General features: G+C 52.7%; 2 protein-coding genes across 2 annotated transcripts; one reads left to right on the top strand and one right to left on the bottom strand.

Moving 5' to 3' along the window:
* Positions 1-139: 139 nt before the first annotated feature.
* On the top strand, positions 140-5,230 carry DAPK3 (death associated protein kinase 3). The gene is made up of 9 exons (XM_039566015.1): positions 140-236; positions 1,049-1,194; positions 2,235-2,595; positions 2,834-2,963; positions 3,115-3,163; positions 3,287-3,313; positions 3,413-3,565; positions 4,011-4,056; positions 4,203-5,230. The coding sequence occupies exons 2-9, from the start codon at positions 1,133-1,135 to the stop codon at positions 4,743-4,745; spliced, it is 1,371 nt and encodes a 456-aa protein (XP_039421949.1). The 5' UTR covers positions 140-236; positions 1,049-1,132; the 3' UTR covers positions 4,746-5,230.
* Positions 5,231-7,473: 2,243 nt separating this feature from the next.
* On the bottom strand, positions 7,474-13,586 carry NMRK2 (nicotinamide riboside kinase 2). Its single transcript, XM_010412224.4, has 8 exons — positions 13,370-13,586; positions 11,657-11,747; positions 10,474-10,522; positions 10,101-10,272; positions 9,100-9,171; positions 8,486-8,592; positions 7,997-8,082; positions 7,474-7,911 (listed from the first exon to the last, which is right to left on the bottom strand). The coding sequence occupies exons 1-7, from the start codon at positions 13,393-13,395 to the stop codon at positions 7,997-7,999; spliced, it is 603 nt and encodes a 200-aa protein (XP_010410526.2). The 5' UTR covers positions 13,396-13,586; the 3' UTR covers positions 7,474-7,911.
* Positions 13,587-20,516: the final 6,930 nt, after the last annotated feature.

Below are 20,516 nucleotides of genomic sequence, written 5' to 3'. Positions count from 1 at the left end.
CCACCTTCCGCGAGAGGCCCCGCCCCGCCGTCCGGCGGGGCGGGGCCTCTCGCGGAAGGTGGGCGGGGCCAAGGGTGGGCGGGGCTTTGCCGGTGAATGGGAGTGATGCGAATGTGGGCGTGGCTTCGACGTGGGCGTGGCTTCATGCGGAGGTGGGCGTGGCTTCGTGTGGGAGGGGGCGGGGCCCGCTGTGGTGGAATGTGGCGGCGGCGACGCGGGCGGCGGCGGCGGCTGAGGTTGGGAGAGACGGGGGGTGAAAATGAGGGGTCTGTGAGGGGCGATGTGGGGTGGGAAGGAAGGTGAGGGGCTGTGCGGGTGGGAGAGGGGTGATGGAGGGAGGGTGGGTGGGGAGGGATGGTGCGAGGAGAGGGGGGTGTGTGGGGGTTGAGGCCTGTGGGGTGGGGAAGGAAAGGGAGGGATTGGGGAGGGGGTTGTGGGGCCTGTTGTGGGGCTGGGAGGCGCTGTGGGTGGGGAAGGGGTAGGGAGGGACCGGGGGGTTGTGGGGCCTGTGGGATAGGGAGGGGTTGTGGGGGATCGGGATTGGGAGGGGCCGTGGGGCTGGAAAAGGAGGCGTAGGGATTAGGATGGGGGGGTGTGTGGAGAAGTGAAGGGATGGGGAGGGATTGGGGGGTGTGAGAGGGGCTCTGGGGAATTGGAATGGGGAGGGGCTGTGGGGCAGGAAAGGGATGGGCAGGGATTGGGAGGAGAGTGGGTGTGGGGCCTGTGGGGGATTGGGTGGGGGGGCTGTGGGGCAGGGAGGGTCCGTGGAGGATTGGGATAGGAGTGGAAGTGGGCCAGAAAAGGGATGAACAGGATTGGGTGGACAGTGGGTGTGGGGGCTGTGGAGCAGGGAAAAGTTGTGGCCCCCTTCCCTTCTCTGTCCCCCGGCTTTTGGGGTGTGGTGAGACTGGGGGGCATCCCCGGGACTAACCCATACCTCGGCCACAGCTGCCCCATGGCCTGCCCGGCCTGGGGCTGTGCATCCCCGAGGAGCCAGGATCCCTGTGCTGGGTGTTGGTGTGAGCCCCCCTTTTTCCCGGTGCCACAGGTGCTGATCCCCGGCTGCTCCCCTCTGCCGACATCCAGCGCTGGCAGCACCGGGGTGGCTCCCGCTCCAGAAGGCCCCGCAGCCATGTCCACCTTCCGCCAGGAGAGTGTGGAGGACTTCTATGAGATGGGGGAAGAGCTGGGCAGGTGAGGGACATCCCACTGCGTTCTGGGGGGGCTTCCATCGCTGCACAGCCTGCCCCAGCACTGGGCCGGGAACTTCACTGGATGCAGCTGCTGGATCCTTTGTGGTTCTCCCTCTGCAGGCAGCAGGGCTGGAGCTGTGCAGAGACAGGCACCTCTGACAGGCAGAGGTTAAAATAAAGTGTTAATTAACGTCGCTCCCGGTGGAGCTCCCTTTCAGCTCAGTCCAGGGCTGGCAGCTTCCGGCCCTCCTCGGTCGCTTCGCCTGGCCCTGTGCCTGTGGGAGGGATCCAGGGTGACTCAGTGCCTGCAGATGGGATTTAATCAGCCGGGATGCAGAGGCGGCAGTGGGGGAGCTGCCTTGGGATCCTCCAGCACTGCCTCGGCCGCACCGGCCCCATGCCGTGGCCCCTCCTCGGGCACTTGGGCAGCAAAAGCGTTTTGGGTCACTTAAGTGTTTTTTTTCAAAGCAGAAGAACTTCCAGGGGTTGCTGCAGGTTCTCTTGTCCATCTGTGGCTGTGGTTCTTTGTGAGCCATGGGGAGGGATGAGGTGCCCATGGATGGATCCCACTCTGCCCTGGGGGATGTGCGTGTCCCTGGCCATGATCCAGGGATGTATGAAGGTATAGAGGAGTCTCAGGTCCAGGTGCAGTTACTCTGACTTCAGTCATTTCCCCTGCACTGCCCTTCTCCATCAGAGCTTTATGGTCCTCCGGGACCACTGGGCTCTGGGATTTGCTCCTGGGGGCTCCTGGCTGGAAGAGGGGGCTGATGGGCATCTCCCACCCTGGCTGGCCACAGCAGCACCTGAACAGCCCAGGGACGGTTGGCAGCTGCCACATTCCTGGGAGGAATTTCCTTCCTCCATCCTGGGCGGTGCCAGGGTGTGTAAAGCCCGGGAGCAGGCGAGAATCACCAGATCCCAATTCTTGGCATTTCTGGGGGGAAACAGTGCATCCTCCCGTCCCCCATCCTCGTGCTGCTTCCAGTGTGTGGTGCAGGACATCCTCTCCGCCCCTCACCTCCTCCCCACACCCCACAGCGGCCAGTTCGCCATTGTCCGGAAGTGCCGCGAGAGGAAAACGGGCCTGGAATACGCGGCCAAGTTCATCAAGAAGCGGCGGCTGTCGTCCAGCCGCAGGGGCGTGAGCCGCGAGGAGATCGAGCGCGAGGTGGACATCCTGCGCGAGATCCAGCACCCCAACATCATCACCCTGCACGACATCTTCGAGAACAAGACGGACGTGGTGCTCATCCTGGAGCTGGTGTCCGGAGGGGAGCTCTTCGATTTCCTGGCTGAGAAGGAATCCCTGACGGAGGAGGAGGCCACGCAGTTCCTCAAGCAGATCCTGGACGGGGTGCACTACCTGCACTCCAAGCGCATCGCCCACTTCGACTTGAAGGTGAGCTCTGGGAGCTGCAGACACCCCGTGTTCAGCACTGGGAGCAGGGATAAACTCCCAGGTGAGCTCTGGGAATCAGCGCTGGGGAGTGGGGACGAGTGCACTCCTGCAGTGCAGTGGGGCTGGTGCTTGGGGTCTCTCCCAGCTTGAGGCACACCCTCTGCTCTGGAATGAGGAGCCCAGGGCAGTTCCCACAGGTTGGTGTGTAGGGACAGACCCAGCTCCTCTCCCCTCACAGCCAGAGAACATCATGCTCCTGGACAAGAACGTGCCAAACCCTCGCATCAAACTCATCGACTTCGGGATTGCCCACAAGATCGAGGCTGGGAATGAGTTCAAGAATATCTTTGGGACCCCGGAGTTTGTGGGTGAGCATTCCTGGGGGCTCCTCAGGATGCTGAAAGCTTTGGATTAATCCTGGAGAGATGCCCAGCACCCTGGTGCTGCTGCCAGGATGTGTCCATGGGGCCAGGCTTCCTTCCCCACAATAAACCCATTTTCTCCCCTTTCCTTCTAAAGCCCCGGAAATCGTGAACTACGAACCCCTGGGGCTGGAGGCCGACATGTGGTGAGTGATTCCCCTCCCGAGCCCCTCCCCATGGCTCCAGCAGCCAATCCCCTCGTGCTGGTGGATCTCCCCTCGTGCCAAAAGCTCTGTGTGACTTCAGCCTCCTCTTCCTCTCTCTTCCAGGAGCATCGGGGTCATCACCTACATCCTGTGAGTATAAGGCAGGTCTGGGGGGGACGGGGCTGCAGGATGAGCCCCCCACCTCAGGCTGGAGCATTTTTGGGGTATCCCAACCCTCTCTCTCCTCAGGCTGAGCGGAGCCTCCCCATTCCTGGGGGAGACAAAGCAGGAGACACTGACCAACATCTCTGCTGTCAACTACGACTTCGACGAGGAGTATTTCAGCAACACCAGCGAGCTGGCCAAGGACTTCATCCGCCGCCTGCTCGTCAAGGACCCCAAGTGAGGGATGGGGAGCAGAGCCGGGGGTTCCTCTGGGAGAGGGGACAGCCCCCCCTGCCCAACCTGCTGTGTACAGGCAGCTCCCTCTCTCCTGTCTGCACCAGCATGGGGTGAATTCTCAGATCCCTCTGAGGGTGCAGCAGCTCCACTGGGGTTTGGGAAGGTTTGAGGGCTGAGCTGGGCCCCCAGGGCTCAGGGTTTGGGAAGGAACAGTGGGGTTGGGAGGTTCCCGGGGCATCCTCTGCCCTGTGTTTCTCTTGGGAGGCAGTTTGGGGAGTTGGGGGCTGGATGCAGCCCTGCCTGGGGGGGCCCTGAGTGCAGTGAGTTTGTCCAGGCTCAGCCTGACCCCAAAGGTGATCAGAGGATCCCAGTCGCTTTTCCAGGGCTTTAACAGGGAAAGAGGAGCAAAGCCTCTGCCCTGATCCCAGCCTTGCTGTGTTTGCAGGAAGCGAATGACCATCGCCCAGAGCCTGGAGCACCCTTGGATTAAGGTGAGAAGTTAAAGAATCGGCACTTTTTGGGTGTTTGACCCCCCGAGGCTGGGGCTCTTCTGCTCCCCCACCCCCGTGGGGCCAGTTTGGTGTCACTGCCGGGGGTCCATGGGTGGGTGCTGGAGCCACAACTGTCCCTGCCACAGGTGATCAAGAGGAGGAACGTCCGCAACGAGGACAGCTGCAAGAAGCCCGAGCGGCGCCGGCTGAAGACCACGCGCCTGAAGGAGTACACCATCAAATCCCACTCCAGCATGCCCCCCAACAACACCTACATCAACTTCGAGCGCTTCTCCAAGGTCATGGAGGAGGTGGCTGCGGCCGAGGAGAGCCTCCGAGAGCTGGAGAGGAACAAGAAGTCCTTCCAGGAGGACATCGAGGCGCTGCTGTCCATCTACGAGGAGAAGGAGTCGTGGTACAAAGAGGAGAACGACAGCATCAGTCAGGACCTGCGGCAGATCCGGCAGGAGCTGCAGAAGACGGAGGCGCTGAAGAAGCAGGCGCAGGAGGAGACCAAGAGCGTGGTGCAGGCGGCCAATGGGCTCAAGCGGCGCTACCGCAAGCTGGAGAATCACTACGAGGCCCTGGCCAAGCAGGTGGCCTCGGAGATGAAGTTTGTGCAGGAGCTGGTGTGGTCCATCGAGCGGGAGAAGCTGCAGAGCAGCGAGGGCGACGGCAGCATCCGCTAACCCGGCCGGCCCCAGGGGCTCCGGCGCTCCCCGGTCCCCCCGCTCGCCCGGGAGCCCCCGGTCAGCATCCCCCAGCCCTGCCGGTGTGCGGGGGGGGCCTGTGCCTTGCTGGAGCCCCCACCTCGGGGGGCTGGGGCTGTGCTGCCCCGGGGTTTGGCTTCCTGCGTGCTGCTCCTGCCTGGCTCGTGTCCCCACGCTCCCCGTCACCGTTGCCGCGCTCGGGGCCGTTCGTCCCCACCCCACTTGGGTCCCCGAGCTGCCCCAGAGCCCCGTGGGGGGGTTGGTGGGCAGACCCCCCCCTCTACACTACAGCAGCAGCCACGTGTGGGCTGGGACCAAGGACTGATCCCTGCGTGGCCTCGCACTCCTCAGCCCCCTGGGTGGCCCCTGTGCCCCGCACTCCCCCCGGGGTGCTGCACCCCTTGTCCCCCTGTCCCAGCCCTCGTTCCCCCTTGTCCCAGAATAAAGGTTTCTGTGTAGCGGGGCAGCTGCCTCAGCTCCTGCCGTGGGGGAACAGGGGTTGGGAGGGGGATAAGGATGTGCCACGTGGTGACAACTCCGCACTGTGCTCCCATTCAGAGAATTTCCTTAATTTGGGAGGGAAAAGGTTTTTTTTTCCTTATGAGCCCCAATGCTGGCAGGTGAGCTCGCTGTGGGCATGGAGGGAGGTCTAGGGATGGTTTGTGGAGTATTCCCAGGCTGGGGCAGCCCCCAGGCCCTCTTGCCTCAGATCCCTCACTCCTGGGGACAGGGGGAGCCAGGTCCCAGAGCACCACATTCCAGAGAACACCACAGCAGGGATCAGGCTTCCCCTGGGAGCACTGAGGGCTTTTCGACTGCCTGTGTGCCCCGTGGAGCCAAGATCCAGCTGCACTTGATCTGGGGAATCACCAGCCAAATCCCAGGGCTGGCAGGCGTCCCCCTGGCTGGCCACGGTGGGTTCACCTCCGGCTCAGCTCCGGGCCCAGGGCATTTGCTCCATTTAGGATTTAGTTGTCACTCTGCTGAGGCCCCTGCGGCTCCCTGGGGATCGGGCTGTGCCCCACGTCCCTGTCCCTGCTGACGTCCCAACAGGTGTAGGTTTCCTCCCCACCCATGGGACACGTGGACCTGCTGATAATTTAATCTGCCCTGGTGTTCCCTGCCAAGGCTCTTGGCTCCCACGGGCGATGGCGTCACTGGGGCTGTCCCGGTGTCCGGCACAGCCACGGGCTCTGGCCATGGTGTGGGGACACCTGAGCCCTCGTCCTGCCCCATGCAGGCACCGTGTCCTGGGGGGCTGGGGAGGCTTTAGGGTGTGGATTTGGATGGAGCCCCAGCTGTGTCGGCAGAGGCAGTGGGTGAAAGGATGTATGGAAATCCTATAGCCCCGGCTGTTCCTGAGCCGGGCAAAGTTCACATAGTGAGAAACCTTCCCGGATTCTCCTCGTGCTGAGGGTTTGGGTTTCACACTCCCAAAAGGCTCTTGGAACTCACTGGTCATTCACCCCGGCCAAGGAGCTGCACTGCCCCAGAGCAGCAGGGGAATCTCACCCACGTGGATGCACAAAATGACACCAAAATAGCTCTAAAAAAGCAGAATATGGGGTGTGATTCATGATTTCATGAGTCTACTAATCCTAAAGCCTGTAGGAACTCGTGTGCAGAATGAACGGGATGTGCTGCTGTGGGGGGATTCCAGTGCTGTGACGTTACTGGGATCTTCTGCTCCAGGCCCCTCTTTGCAGGCGGAGCTGCCACCAACCCGTGACGTTTCATTCTCTGTGGACAGAGATACCAAAATGCCTTTTTTAGGCTTCAATTTCTGCTTCCCAGAGTTTGGCAGGAGGTGGGAGCAAGGGCTTTTCCCTTATAAGTCTTCTCAAACCCCAGACACATCTGCATGGTTTAAACAGACCCGTGAAGGCACAGGGAACCCCCTTAGAAGCCACTGCTGCATCCCCCTGGGATCTCCTGTTCCTGCCAGGGAGCTGAGCCCTGGGAAATGCTCTGTGTAGGAACGAGGGTGACAGCTCACAGCAGGGCGTCCCTGGCCCTGGAATGGTGTAATCAGAGTGGGGTGGGTGTCCCCAAGCACGTTCGGTGCTGCACACCAGGAAATCTCCCTTTTTATGGGCTGGGGAAGCCAGGGGGTGCCAGCAGGACCCAGAGCCCTTTCTGGCCATGGGATCCCTGCTCAGGACCGTTGGAAGATCATCGGTGTAAGACAAGGACAAGGAGATGGATCTGGCTCCCCTCTGCTGCAGCACCAGGCTGGAAGCCCCCACCTTGGTGGGTTTTTGGGTGACTCCTCACTAATCTGTGGCAGCTGCTTTTCCAGAGCACTGTTTCTAATTCAGGCCCCAAAACCTTGGGAAGGGTCCCCCCAGGCAAGTTATTTCAGTGCCTGAGAGCTCCCAGTGCTCATCCCACAGGTTTTCTATGGGCAGGCACCACATGTATGCAGGGATGTCGCTCCCCTGGCACTGCCCTCTCAAGCTGAAATTTGGATGGTTTCAGTATTAATGCCTGAAATGGTTTCTAGGAAAGCACAATTTTCATTTCTCATTCCCTGAGAAATCCCCCCAATTCACCTCATGGATTTAAATTCAAACTGAGCCATTCCCACCTGGCTGGGGGCCTGTGTGAGTACCCAAACCCAACCAGTGGCATGTGGAAGGAGGTTTGAAGCCACTTGTAGCTGGAATGTCAAACACCCAGGAAAAAGGGGCTGCTGTTGTGTTTTGGATGAGCTTCATATCCATTTTTATTGCAATGAAGCTGAGCGCTGAATTAAATCAGGACATCAAAAGGAGACCAAAGTGGATTTTTACTGAACTGAAGAGATGATTTTACAAACAAGCCTTGCACGAAGCCTTCCTGTCTGCAGGAGCACCCAAGCAGGAGCTCTCTCATTTTCCCAGCACAGCTCTACCTGCTCTGCTATAAAAATGCCATTTCCAACTTGTCTGTAAGCCAGTGGAATATAAAACAATTACAAAAAAAAAACCCACCAAGGTGATCCTGTCCATCCGGTGGGAATAAGTTATCCTCAGTTTTCAACTATATACAGAAGGGACTTGCCAAAGGGCAGTGGGAGAGGAGTTCACATGAATCACCCCCATCCCCACTTCCAAAGTATTATTTACATCGCGCTGTACACAGATCTTCCAGATCTCCCCAGACCCTGGAAAGCAGGAAGGGAAAAAGGGTGAGACCCAAGCTGTTCCCAGCACAGTCCCTCCTGTTGCAGCCCTCTGGATTTTAGTTACCTATGAGCAATTTAGGAGCTTGTTGTGAATATCTTCAAAGACTTGGTTGTAGAGTTCATCCCTCGACTTCAGGCCGTCTAAATAAACTGGGAGAAAAAAGGGGGAGTCAGGCTGGGGCTTTCCATCAAACCAAGATTTTGGGAGATTAGTTTTAAAGTATTTCATATTTTATTGACCCAAATGACAACTGGTTTTTCTGTTGGAAAAACAGAACTATCCTGAAAACACAGTGGCCTGTGAAATCCTTATTCCATTACAAATTCCTTCTTTTGAATATTTTTATCCCCTCTAAGTCCTAAAGAGTACAAAGCAAAGGCCATAAGTTCTTAGCTCTAAAACTGCCTGTACTTATCCAGAGCAGGCCAGGATTACAACTTGGGAGCAAAAATAGCACCCTGCATCATCACAGTGAAAGTTTCCTCGAATTAAATCACCCAATCCCTTAAATTCCAACTCCAAGGCTGAAGGATTTGTTTGGGGAAGACTTACCCACATCCACACCACAGTCCTCCATCTCCTTCCTGTGTTTTAGGTACATGGGCCAGACGTGTCCATCGAAGAGGCCCGGGGGGTCAGGAACGGTGTAGTTCCGTGTACTGGGAATAACAGCATGGAAGAGGAATGTCAGGAGTGCCTGAGGTTTAGGTTGGATATTAGGAAAAGAAATTTTCATGGAAAGGATTGTAAAGGATTGGCACAGGCTGCCCAGGGCAGTGGTGGAGTCCCCATCCCTGTGTTTGAATGTGGCACTTGGGGACATGGTCAGGGCTGATGGTTGGACTCAATCTCAGAGGTTTTCTCCAACCCCAACAACTCTGTAATTCCAAGTTCACCACATCAAACTCTCTCTCTTTCTCCACTTCTATCCAAATTTCCCACTCTAATCCAGTTCATGACACCAACACATCCCAGGAACTGTGAACTCTCCATCCCTCCAAGTGTCTGAGGGCAGGCTGGAGCAACCTGGGATAGTGGAAGGTGTCCCTGCTCATGGCAGGGGGTGGAATGAGATGACCTTTAAGGTCCTTCCAACCCCAACCACTCCATGATTCCATGACTAAGAGCAATGTAAAGGAGCAGAGCACATCCAGGAGTGTTCTCACCTCCTCCTCCTCTTGCACTCGTCGTACGGCACTGCCAGGTAGTAGCGGATGTCGAACAGCTCTATCAGAGGTCTGGGCAGGGGACAAGGACAGAACGTGTTTATCTCACTTTTAATGACAGGAAAAACCATAAAATCACCCCAGACACCACAAGAATCTCTGCCTCTACGGGATTTGTGTCTGTTGAAGACAACCCAAGGGTAAAGTGCTTCCCTCACAGTTTTGTTAACTCCAAACCACGGAAAGCCTCTTTTCTGAAGATCAGGGTGGCACAACAGGGGCTTTTCCCACCCCAACACCTGCCACTGGTCCTGAGGGGGATCAGAGGGGATCCTGTGGAGGATCAGGCACTGGACTGGGAACCCTAGCTCTTCCTAGATCATCCCAAACTCAGTTTGCAGCAAAATCTGGGACAGGGCAACTGCTCGGCTCATGTACATGGAAGTGTCCAAGGCCAGGCTGGACAGGGCTTGGAGCATTCTGGGATCGTGGAAAGTGTCCCTGAACATGGCAGGGGCTTGGAACTGGATGGGCTTTAAGGTCCCTTCCAAACCGTTCTGGGATTCCATGTTCTTCCCCAAAAATCCAGGGAGTTCTCTCTGCCACAGCTTGCTCCTCTTACTAAGCTCAATGTAGTCAGTGTTAAACAAGCACAGGAGAGAACTGTTCCTTAATTCCCAGAGATTCCAGGCAGTGAATGGATTATCTCCTTGTTCTCACCAAGGTGGGGGGATGAGGGGAAGCTGCACCCCTCTGCTAACTCAAATCCTGCTCTAAAACTCCCCTGGACTTCAGGGCTGTGCCCTAAATAAGAACCTTACATTCACCTCACTTCTACCAGCATTCAGGGGTTAATTCTACATTTTACAGCAGAAAACCCTCCGGGGTGAGAATTCAGAACAAGGCAGGAAGGGGAAATTAGTAAAAAGGTGTTTTTAGCTCTGGCACGAGGGATTTGAGGATCTTCCCTGGCAAACCACAAAGAGTTCTCCAAACCTTACTTGTAATTATAAAGCAGGAAGCCTTCAATGACCAATATATGGATATCTTGGGAGGTTGGCTCTTTAGAGCCAGGTGTGACATTCACCCCGTGCGAACGGGCAAACTTCACTGGGTTCTCAATCCAGGCCCGCACTGTGCTCACCATTGCCTCCATATCCAAGGAATCCAACACTAGTCGGGAGAAAGGGGGTGGGTGGGAAAAAGGGACACCATCAAACACCATCAAACACCACGGGCTCGAAATTATGAAATAGAATGAACTCAGTAAAGTTACAATTACGGAAATTTACTGTTAAAGCTTTTAATAATGAAAAAGAAATACTTAGGAAAAGAATATACATTACTGCATCCTATAGGGAACAATGCTCTTACCATCCCATTGTTTAAAGCCGTCTTCCCCGACTTCTATTTGATCTTGTGGCTGAAATATAGTGAGCAATAAAACATTGCTGCAACCTCAGCGGGATCAGTTCCCTACGATGCCATCAGCACCTGGCCACTACTGCAACACCAACCACCCCTGGGCACTGACAGCCACAGCCCCACCTCGGGCTGCAGGAACACCGACATTCCCAGCTTTCCCCAACCCCAAGAGCTCTGGAAAGTTCCCTTGGCTCACTCAAACCACTTTGGATAACGACCTTTACGTTAATCACTCGGTACGTTGTTAGTTGGCAAAATACTACAGGGCATTGTTTGTAAATCAATATATAAGAATTTTAAGTGCAAACATGGGTTGAATATCTACATTTCTCAAGAACAGGTATTTTAACTCCTCGAATAAAAATAAAGTTGGACATAGCAGCACTGTGGTCGCTCAGTTACAGCTTTCACTGTGCTGGCAGTCACACGAAGCTACAGATTTTTATGGAAAATCAAACAGAATTCTTCCCCCAAGGGCTCCTATCTGATCAAATCTGTGCAGGACACACTGAGCACATGATGCAGGTGCTGGAGCACTTCATGTTTTGGGGATGACCCACAACTGCTCCAAATCCATTCCTGCATCTCTTGGACTTCCACCTGTGGTGGGGTGCTCAGATATCATCATTGCCATGAAATGGTGCAGGGTTTAGTAACATTCTGCACTCCCAGGCATTCATCTCTACAATACTTAATTGGGTTCTGATGCAGATCTATCAAAGCTCTCCAGTAAAACCCCCTTTCTGTATTTAAACCAGCACAGAGGTGTTTCAATCCTGAAGTATCATTTAGAAGTCACATTCTTACTTTAGTAAAAGAAGGAGGAAAATCCCAGCATGGAGAAAATAATTAATGTAGAGCACAGTAAATACTGACTGAAATCAGTACTAGATTTAAATGTGTTGTTAACACTCAAAGGTGGTTTTGCTGTGACTGCTCTGAGCTGGGTCGTGCCAAGCTCCTGTGGCATTTGCAAAGGTCAGGATCTTCCCACCTGTCCAGTCATTTAAAAATTAAATATATATATATCAAAACCCCCACAAAATCAGAAAGCTTGTGGCTCCTAAGCTGTCAAAACTGACTTGCCCTGAATGTACAATTAACACTGCAAGGAAGAGGGGACTCAACTTACCTTGAAGAAATCGTCCTGATGGACGACGCAGCAGTTGGGGAGCGCCTTGACGAGCCTGTTGGTCAAGGTGGTTTTACCACCATTGGTGACCCTGCACGGAGCGGGGCGAGACAGAGGTGGAAGAACCACATTAGAATCAGGTCTGGGAACCACTGGGACCCGCGGTGAGACAGCACCGCTGAAGGAGCCGAGCCCTGAGGAATCCGAACCCCGACCGGGGGCGGGAGCTCCTGAGGGGAGCGGAGCCCCTGAGGGGTCCCTGAGGGGACCCGCGCCCCGCCCGCCCCCCCCCGTTTGAATTTCCCGCCCCACCGGCGCCGGCCGCCGATTGGCTGCGACTGCCCCCCCCGCCCTTTCCCCGGCTGCCGATTGGCTGTCAGCGCCCCCCCCGCCCCTTCCAGCCCTGCGCTCCCGCTCGCCCGCGTATAACGGCAGCGCCGGTTCCCGCGCGCGCGCAACGGCGGCGCTGAGGGGAGCGCGCGGGGCCGCCATGGCCGCCCCCTCACAGCCGCGGGCCCTGAGGGGAGCGCGGGGCCGCCATGGCCGCCCCCCTCACAGCCGCGGGAGCTGAGGGGAGCGCGCGGGGGCCGCCATGGCCGCCCCCTCACAGCCGCGGGCCCTGAGGGGAGCGCGGGGCCGCCATGGCCGCCCCCTCACAGCCGCGGGAGCTGAGGGGAGCGCGCGGGGCCGCCATGGCCGCCCCCTCACAGCCGCGGGCCCTGAGGGGAGCGCGCGGGGCCGCCATGGCCGCCCCCTCACAGCCGCGGGCGCTGAGGGGAGCGCGGGGCCGCCATGGTCGCCCCCTCACAGCCGCGGCCCCGCCGGACACGCTGCTCAAGATGGAGCCGCCGAGCTGCCTTCACTCCCTCATACCCCCGGAACCCGTTTAATGTAAAAACCCTGAATAACCTTCCTGTGCCCTGGCTTATTCCTCATTTTTTTCATCCCAAAGCTGTACAGATCCCACAGTGGCATATTATTATTATTATTATAATAAACCATATTCCCTTCCCTGTTCCATTTCCCGAACCGTCCTGCCGCACTCTCGCCCCGTCCCAGCACAAACACACTCAGGTTCCTTGAATCCTGCTTTTTAAAAAGAAAATCAATGCCCTTTATACACTACTACCCTATTTTATTATAAACGGGTTTTTTCCCTCTCTTCGTCCTTCAGAGAAGCCTTTAAAATAAGTTTTTTTGGTCTCTCTGGCCTCTAAATTTACTTGAGAGGGTGTTTTTGCCATCTCAGCATCCCTCCTGTTAACCCTATAAAAGGATATATAAAACTATGAATAAAAGTATCTCTAAAAATATATAAAGGTGTGTGTAAGTATAAATTCGTATATATATATAAACATATAAAAATATATAGAGTGTATCTAAAATATATATATAAAAGTCTGTATGAAAGGATGTGCTGCCCTGCAAAACTCTGCTGAAGCAGCATCCATCCTTTTAATGTTATAAAAAAATATAAAAGCATATAAAAAATAAAAGTACATCGAAAAGTATAAAGTAAAAAATACATTAAGGGATATATAAAAGTGTATGTCACCCTGCAAAGCTCTCTGTATTTAAGCACCACGAACTAACACTCAGCAAGTTGCATCATCTCTCAAATCCGATTATTTAATCCCCAAGTCTCAAACCACCTTCCACACAAAAATTAAACAGGAAAAACACGAAATATCCCCAATTTTAGCAGGCACTTACCCTCCGATGCCTATAATATATTTCATTTTGCTTGAGCCGGAATGTGGCGAGGGGGGGGGGGAAGAAAAAAAAAAAAAAAAAAAACACCAATTTGGGAAGGCTGAAAGAACTTGCAGCGGAACAAAAACTCCGCTGCCGCCGTTCCCTCTTCCCTCAGACGCCGCTTTACCTCCCTGACCCTTTCATTGAGGGAAAAGGCGCATTTGGGGCGGATTTATAGGGCCGTGTCCCCGCCCCGGCGCTGGGCAGGAGCCCTGTGACCATCATGAGCCGCGATGTCACGTTTTGGGCAGGTCCAGCCAACCCTCAATGTCACATTTTTGGAGGGATTCAGCCAAGCCTCCGAGGGCACCTCCTGGGGGGGTTCAACCCCCCCAGTGTCACATTTTGGGGAGTTCAACCCCCAGTGTCACATTTTAGGGGGGTTTAACCCCCCCAGTGTCACATTTTGGGGAGTTCAACCCCGCAATGTCACATTTTAGGGGGGTTTAAACCCACAGTTTTACATTTCGGGGGGGTTCAACCCCGCAGTGTCACATTTTGGGGGATTCAACCCTCCAGTGTCACATTTTAGGGGGGTTTAACCCCCCCAGTGTCACATTTTGGGGAGTTCAACCCCCAATGTCACATTTTAGGGGGGTTTAAACCCCACAGTTTTACATTTCGGGGGGGTTCAACCCTCCAGTGTCACGTTTTGGGGGAGTTCAGCCCCCCCAATGTCACATTTTGGGGGGGTTTAACCCCCCCAGTGTCACATTTTGGGGAGTTCAACCCCCAATGTCACATTTTAGGGGGGTTTAACCCCACAGTTTTACATTTCAGGGGGGTTCAACCCTCCAGTGTCACCTTTCGGGGGGGTTCTACCCTCCAGTGTCACATTTCGGGGGATTCAGCCCCCCAATGTCACATTTTGGGAGTTCAGCCCCCCAATGTCACATTTTGGGGGGATTCAGCCCCCCAATGTCACATTCTGGGGGAGTTCAGCCGACCCCCCAGTGTTGTATTTTGTGGGGTTCCAAACCTTCAAGTCACATTTTGTGGGGTTCCAACCCTCCGATGTCACATTTTCGGAGAGGTTTCAACCCCCCACTGTCAGAGTTTAGGGGGGTTTCAGCCTGCCCTTCAGTGTCACATTTTTGGGGTTCCACCCCTCCAATGTCACACTTTTGGCAGGGTTTCAACCCCCCAGTGTCACAGTTTAGGGGGGTTTCCGCCGATCCTCAGATACCACAATTAGGGGGGGTTCAGCCAACCCTCCAATTCACATTTTGGGGGCTTTCAACCCTCCAATGTCGCATTTTGGGGGCAATTTTATCCCTACAGGGTTGCATTTTCAGGGAGTTTCATCCCACTCTTCCATGTCACATTTTAAGGGGGCTCCATCACCCCAATGTCACATTTTGGGGGGCTTCAACCCTCTGGTGTCACATTTTGGGGGTTCATCCCAGCCTCGTGTCCCATTTTGGGGGCTCAGCCCACCCCCATGTCACACTCTGGCCCTGCACCTGTCCCTCTCCCTCGCTGGCCCCGTGCGCTGCCGTCGCTGTCGTGGCCAAAAATAACTTTTTGGCCAGCTCTGCCTTTGCCTAAATTAGTCATGGGGTAGGTGGAAATGTCACCCCCTTCCAGCATCCCCTCGGGAGCCTGGGAAGCCGCAGAGGTGTGCGGGATATAATTAAGTCGGGGTTTTTTTCCTTGCTGTCTCCCCTCCTTTATTCCCCAGCTCCCATCTGATTATTTGAAACTCATCCAGGAGTGTCACGGGAAGGAATTTTGCTCTAAACTTCTGCTAGGTGGAAAAAATAAAATAAAAAAAAAAAGGTGTGTGGGGGGTATTAAATTTAATTTTGTCTTTTTTTTTTTTCTTCTTTCAGTCGAGATTTTCAGAGAAGGGAATGTGGAGTGAATCTTCCCGGAATGTCTCCCTTTGGCTCTTTCCAAGGAATTGTTTGAACAGTTTATTTTTGTGAATAGACACAAATTCCTAACCTGTTCTCTCTCCAGAGAGCCTCCTCTTCCCCAGTTAACTCCTATAAAATAAGGCTTTTTAAGGTAAGTTCTCTCTACACCTTGTGGAACCTGTGCTTTAATTCGAATTATTCCAGATGTTTCTTAATTGGGGTTCTCTGACTGATACCAGGCTTTTCAACAATATTTTTTGAAGTCTGTAATACGCATTTTTAAATAATATCTTGTCGAAACAGAGCTTAAATCACCCAAACCACTGCCTGCCTTGTTCTTCCTTTTTCTAGAACCACCCCGTGGCAGGATTAAAAGGTCACTGTTAAAAGCATTAAAGGCTCCTTGTCCTACAGTGGGTTGTAAAGTGATGGTAAAAAACTCAGTAACACCAATATTTGGGTATTTGGGGTCCTGTTTGACGTTTTGCCTTGAGGTCTGCAGCTTTCACAGTGTAGGATCCAAATATCCAGGATTCCAAGGGAAGTTTCTGAAGGAGTATTTATTTATTTATTTGTTTGTTCAGATATTTCCTAAGTAGTCCAATATAGGATCCTCCAGACCGTTTGGGATCTGGCATCTCCTTCGCCCCATTTTATCCCATGGCATCATCCCACTCCTTATTCATATCCCCACTGTTTTCTGGATAATTTTCCTCAAATTCTGTTTGACATCATTAACTTTTATTCAGACCCACTCCTGAGATGTGTTTAACTTGGTTTTTTTTCTGTTTCAGGCCTGAAGAAGGGGTTTGTGGCCTCAAACCTCCTTTGTCTCACCCCAGCTGTGTCCGTTGAGCTAAAAAAACAAAAACAAATGTTATTTTTCTCTGCAAAGCTGTTTTCTGCTCCTCAACTGCCAGGGCTTTGGTAAAACGAGCTGCTCGTGAATAAACATGAACTGCAAATTAGGAAAATTTTTAACTGTCAGAGGTCAGGATTCTGGAGGTCTTGCAGGGAAGATGTTGAAGGCAGGAAAAGAAATTGGGTTTAAGGTAGAAGCCGGTGAAATTATGGATGGGAATACAGCAAATGAGCTCTTCCAGTCTTAGTTCCAGTGTTCCCACTGTCATTATTATTTAGGGTGAATATGAAAAGACCATTTGGCTGTTCCTGGAGGCACCACTTGCAGTTACACTTTCACCATCAATGCCAGGGTAAAATGATAATTCCAGAGGAATCTGGAGCTTGGATTCTTGAGTCTGAGCAAACTCAGGGAAGCTGGATTCCCAGCCCCTGCCTGGCATTTGCAGGGGGGAGTCCCCACATCACCCCCTCAGCTGATGAAGGTAAAAAAATTTGATAAATTGGCCTCAAATTAACTCCTACTCAATTTTTTTTAATGCCTTTTATTGCTTTTCTCTCCCATCCCTGAACTAGGAAGTTGTCTGGGTTAAGAAATCCAACTCCAGGGATTATTTTACCACATTTGACCTTACGTGAAGGGAAAAAGAAACCAGGAGGCTCCAAAGCTGTGTCAGAGTTACGAGGGGACGCCGACCCCAGCCACCTCTGCTCCAGTTCTCTTTGCACTGCAGACCTGCTAATCCAAATATTTTTGGAACATGCCATCCCAGTGAGGGAAATTTGTATTCTGCCCAGTTGGATTTGCCTGCAGGGACGTGGCTCAGGAATACAGGTGGGGTTTCCACCCTTGGGAGAATGAGGATGTGGCTTAAGCTGTATCAAAAGAAACGGTGGATTTTTAGTATTGAAAGCAGACAATAATTGTGGCGGGAGCAGCAGGGGTTGGCTGGGTTGTTTGGGATCAGGGAACCCGGAGCAGTGTCCCACTATCTCCATAAGGAATGTCAACACTTCTGTTTCTTCTGGAAACGGGAGGGTTGAAGGACACGGGGCCCGTTTGTTGTTGCTGTTGGGCTTTTTTTTAAGCTCACAGCTGCAAACCCTATTCCTGTCAGTGGAAAAGCTCATTTCTCCTCAGTGCAAAAGCTCCTTTTCCTCAGTATAAAATCTCATTTTTAAACCTTTTTCTCCAGCCCCTCAGTTCTCCTCTGGCCTTTTCCCCAGTTCATTTTTAGGCTCCCTGGAGTGGTTTTTCTCTCTCCCCTATTCCTGCTCATGCACCAGCCATCCTGGGAGCTGGAATTCACCCACATAGCTCAAATTCCCACATTCCTGCCTGGCCTCCGAGCTGCTGTTCCTTTGGATGTGGCAAGTGCCTGCCTGTATTTGGAGATCACATTCCAGCTGTCTCCTTCCTTCCCAGCAAAACCCACCTCGGCCCAACAACAACTGACAGCAGTGGTGACACTTAAACACTTCCCAGCTCCAGCAAACTTCACTCAACCCATAAAAATATGAGTTATGCAAATGCCAAATGTTCAGAAAGGCTTTTTTTAGCCCCGTTTCTGGGTGAGCTACGTGTTGGTCATCTGAAACTTCCTTTTTTTGGGGCTTGTTTATGCCAGAGATATGTTATCTGCCGGACACTTTACTCATACAAATGCCATTCACCAGCGAGCCTGAATCAAAGACAAGCAATGTTCCCTCTCTAAACGTTATTTTTAGAATACTAATGTTTACTAAAAGTTCATATTAATATTCTTTGTTCAAACTTAGCTAAATTTAGCAGGAGGCAGTTTAATATTCATGGAGCCACCGGGGCATTATTCCCCTGGGATTGTTTAGGTGCTGGGTGCCCGGTGACCTTTCTGCTGCAGAATATGACTCATTTCTTCTGCAGCTTTAATTCAGAATTTTAATCCTTCATTAATCATAAGACATTGTTTATGGGATGAGCAAGGTTATGCCAAGGTTCCTCCTGCCTGGAGGGGACGTCAGAGGCAAGGAATGGGAGTCATTTTCACTTGGGAATGTTGAAATTTGGGGTTATTTATTCTTTCCAGAATTCAGGGGGAGTTGGGTGGCTCAGAGTCCTTCTCCAAGGCTGTGGAGCTTCCCAAAGCCTCCCTCTTTGAAGGAGAGCAGGGGAACAGAAGCGTCAGGAGAGCAGAATTTGCTGTGAACCTCAGTAACTGCAGCAGCTCAGAGTGAGCAAAATGAGGGCAGTGGAATAGCAAAGTTAGTTAGTGTGAGGTTTAACTGGCTGGCACCTCATCCTGGTGGCTCCCAGCCAGGACCTGCCACCGTCAGGGTGACATTCCCTGCCACGGCTGCCGCTGGTGACAAGGTCCCGTGGGAGAGGTCACATGGAGAGCTTGGACAAGGCAGGGTTGAGGAGCAGCTGTGCCCTCAAGGAAGAGACAGATGAAGAAAAATAACCGGTGTAGCACTGCTTTGGGAAGTGGGACTGGCCTGGAAAACTGTCCTGGAGGGAAGGAAGGACCTCACCGAGATGGGACAGGGCCCAGGGAGCGGCTGGAGCTGTGCCAGGGGATTTGGGATGGAGATCAGGGAAAGGTTCTTCCCCCAGAGGGTGCTGGGCACTGCCCAGGCTCCTCAGGGAATGAATGGGCACATTCCCAACCCCGCCAGAGCTCCAGGAGCGTTTGGATCCCACTCTGGGACAGGGTGGGGTTGTTGGGGAGCTTTGGATCGTGGTGGATTCTTAAACAAAAGGTGGAGGCAAGAGAAAGCCTCCAACATCCCCAGAACTGAACCCAAGGTGCCGAGGTCAGGGATCCAAGTGTGTGCTGGAAAAGGAATGAATGTTCCAGCCCTTTCCCTCTTTCTCACTCACATCATCACTTTGTTTTCCTCCCCTTGGCTGTGATTCATTAAATGAATCCTGAAAGATGTGAGTGGTGTAGAACTGGGTATTTACTGATTTATCCCCCTTCAGTGCAGACAAGAGGCCTCACCACAGAGTGACTCAGCCCCAGGCAGGTGAAATCATCTCTAAAATCGACTCCTCCATCCAGAGGGAAACTAAACTGATTTATCCCTTTCCAGGTGGATAAAACGAGGCGGGATGAACCTCACCCCTCATGTGGGGGTTGATCGCTCGGGAGAAATCCTCGTCTTAATCTGGGAATCTCGATTTGTGTCTGTGAGGCACCGAGATCAGCCAGGATGGGAAACCCCTCGGAATATTCTGTGCTGGAATTAGCTTTCCCTGGAGCTTTCTCCATTCAGGAGCCGCAGTCACTGTCAGGGAAGAGCAGCCTGTGGGAGGAGAGATTCCCACTCGGTGGCAGCTCAGCTCACAGCTCGTGTGACACAGGAGATTCCAGCACTGGGGAGGTGGCAGTGCTGCCTTTTTGCTCAGGCTGCACGACTCAGATCCAGCTGGGAAAGGATTCTTCTGTTCTGGAGGCAAACCCAGGCTTTAGTTTAAAAAAATATTCCACACAGGGAAGAATTCCTTCCCAATATCCCACCCGACCCTGCCCTCTGGGAAGCCATTCCCCGTGTTCGTCCCTCCAGCCCTTGGCCCAAGTCCCTCTCCGGCTCTCCCAGAGCCCCTTCAGGCACTGGAAAGCCAAAATTTGGTCACCCCAAAGCTCCCACGTGGTTGTTGACCCCGTAAATTGAATATTTGAGCTACAAAATTGCAACCCCTACAAACTTTTATATAGAAATTAAACAAAAAAGTGGAGGATGAGCAGAAAAAAAATGTTATTGATCCTGGTAGGATTTGGTTTTTTTGGGACAAAATAAAATCAGAACAAAAAAATCTGCTTCATACAGACAGAGAGCACAGGTGTAGCCCTAATTGAAAATTAGTTTCAATTAATATGGATTTCCTGAAAGAATTCACAGCATGAATACATCAGTGCTTGTTAGAGGATTAGGCTTGTATATCTTCATATTTCCAACTCATTAATTATGTTAATGACTTATCTAAACCCACTCAAATTAGACATCTCAGGCATTTTCCTGTAAATACTTGCTATTTTTAATATTAAAAATAATATTAAATATTATTAATATTAAAAAATTTAAACGGTTTATTGGGGCTTGGGGTTTTGTTTCTGTTTAAGTGGTTTTGGTTTGGGTTTTTTTCAATTCCCAATCAGGTTATTAATTGGATAATCAAAATATATGTTAAAAAACCATGAGATTAAACAACTTGAGACAAGCAGGGTTCTGTACGGCTTGATAGAAACCCAAGGATAGGATTTTTTCCACGGCTCTTTCCTAAAGCTGAGGGAAACTGGGAAAGAATCCTCCAGAACAGGAGTTAATTTCGTAAAACCACTTGGAGATGTGAATTTTGCAGTGTCAGAATTTCCAGGGAGGCCCTCGAATGCCTTCCTTCAAGG

The sequence above is a fragment of the Corvus cornix genome, chromosome 28 (genome assembly GCF_000738735.6).
Source record: "Corvus cornix cornix isolate S_Up_H32 chromosome 28, ASM73873v5, whole genome shotgun sequence".
NCBI lineage: Eukaryota > Metazoa > Chordata > Aves > Passeriformes > Corvidae > Corvus > Corvus cornix.
This window is presented reverse-complemented; position numbering and strand designations above follow the sequence as displayed.

What these genes read in the sequence shown, in the direction of transcription:
- DAPK3 (XM_039566015.1), top strand. Translation starts at nt 1,133, where the DNA reads ATGTCCACCTTCCGCCAGGAGAGTGTGGAGGACTTCTATGAGATGGGG. An exon ending in CTGCTCGTCAAGGACCCCAA is followed by an intron (nt 3,566 to 4,010) that starts GTGAGGGATGGG and finishes CTGTGTTTGCAG; the next exon opens with GAAGCGAATGACCATCGCCC. An exon ending in TGGAGCACCCTTGGATTAAG is followed by an intron (nt 4,057 to 4,202) that starts GTGAGAAGTTAA and finishes TCCCTGCCACAG; the next exon opens with GTGATCAAGAGGAGGAACGT.
- NMRK2 (XM_010412224.4), bottom strand. Translation starts at nt 13,395, where the DNA reads ATGAAATATATTATAGGCATCGGAGG. An exon ending in TTCCTGCTTTATAATTACAA is followed by an intron (nt 9,172 to 10,100) that starts GTAAGGTTTGGA and finishes TCCCCTGCCCAG; the next exon opens with ACCTCTGATAGAGCTGTTCG. An exon ending in GAGTGCAAGAGGAGGAGGAG is followed by an intron (nt 8,593 to 9,099) that starts GTGAGAACACTC and finishes TGTTATTCCCAG; the next exon opens with TACACGGAACTACACCGTTC.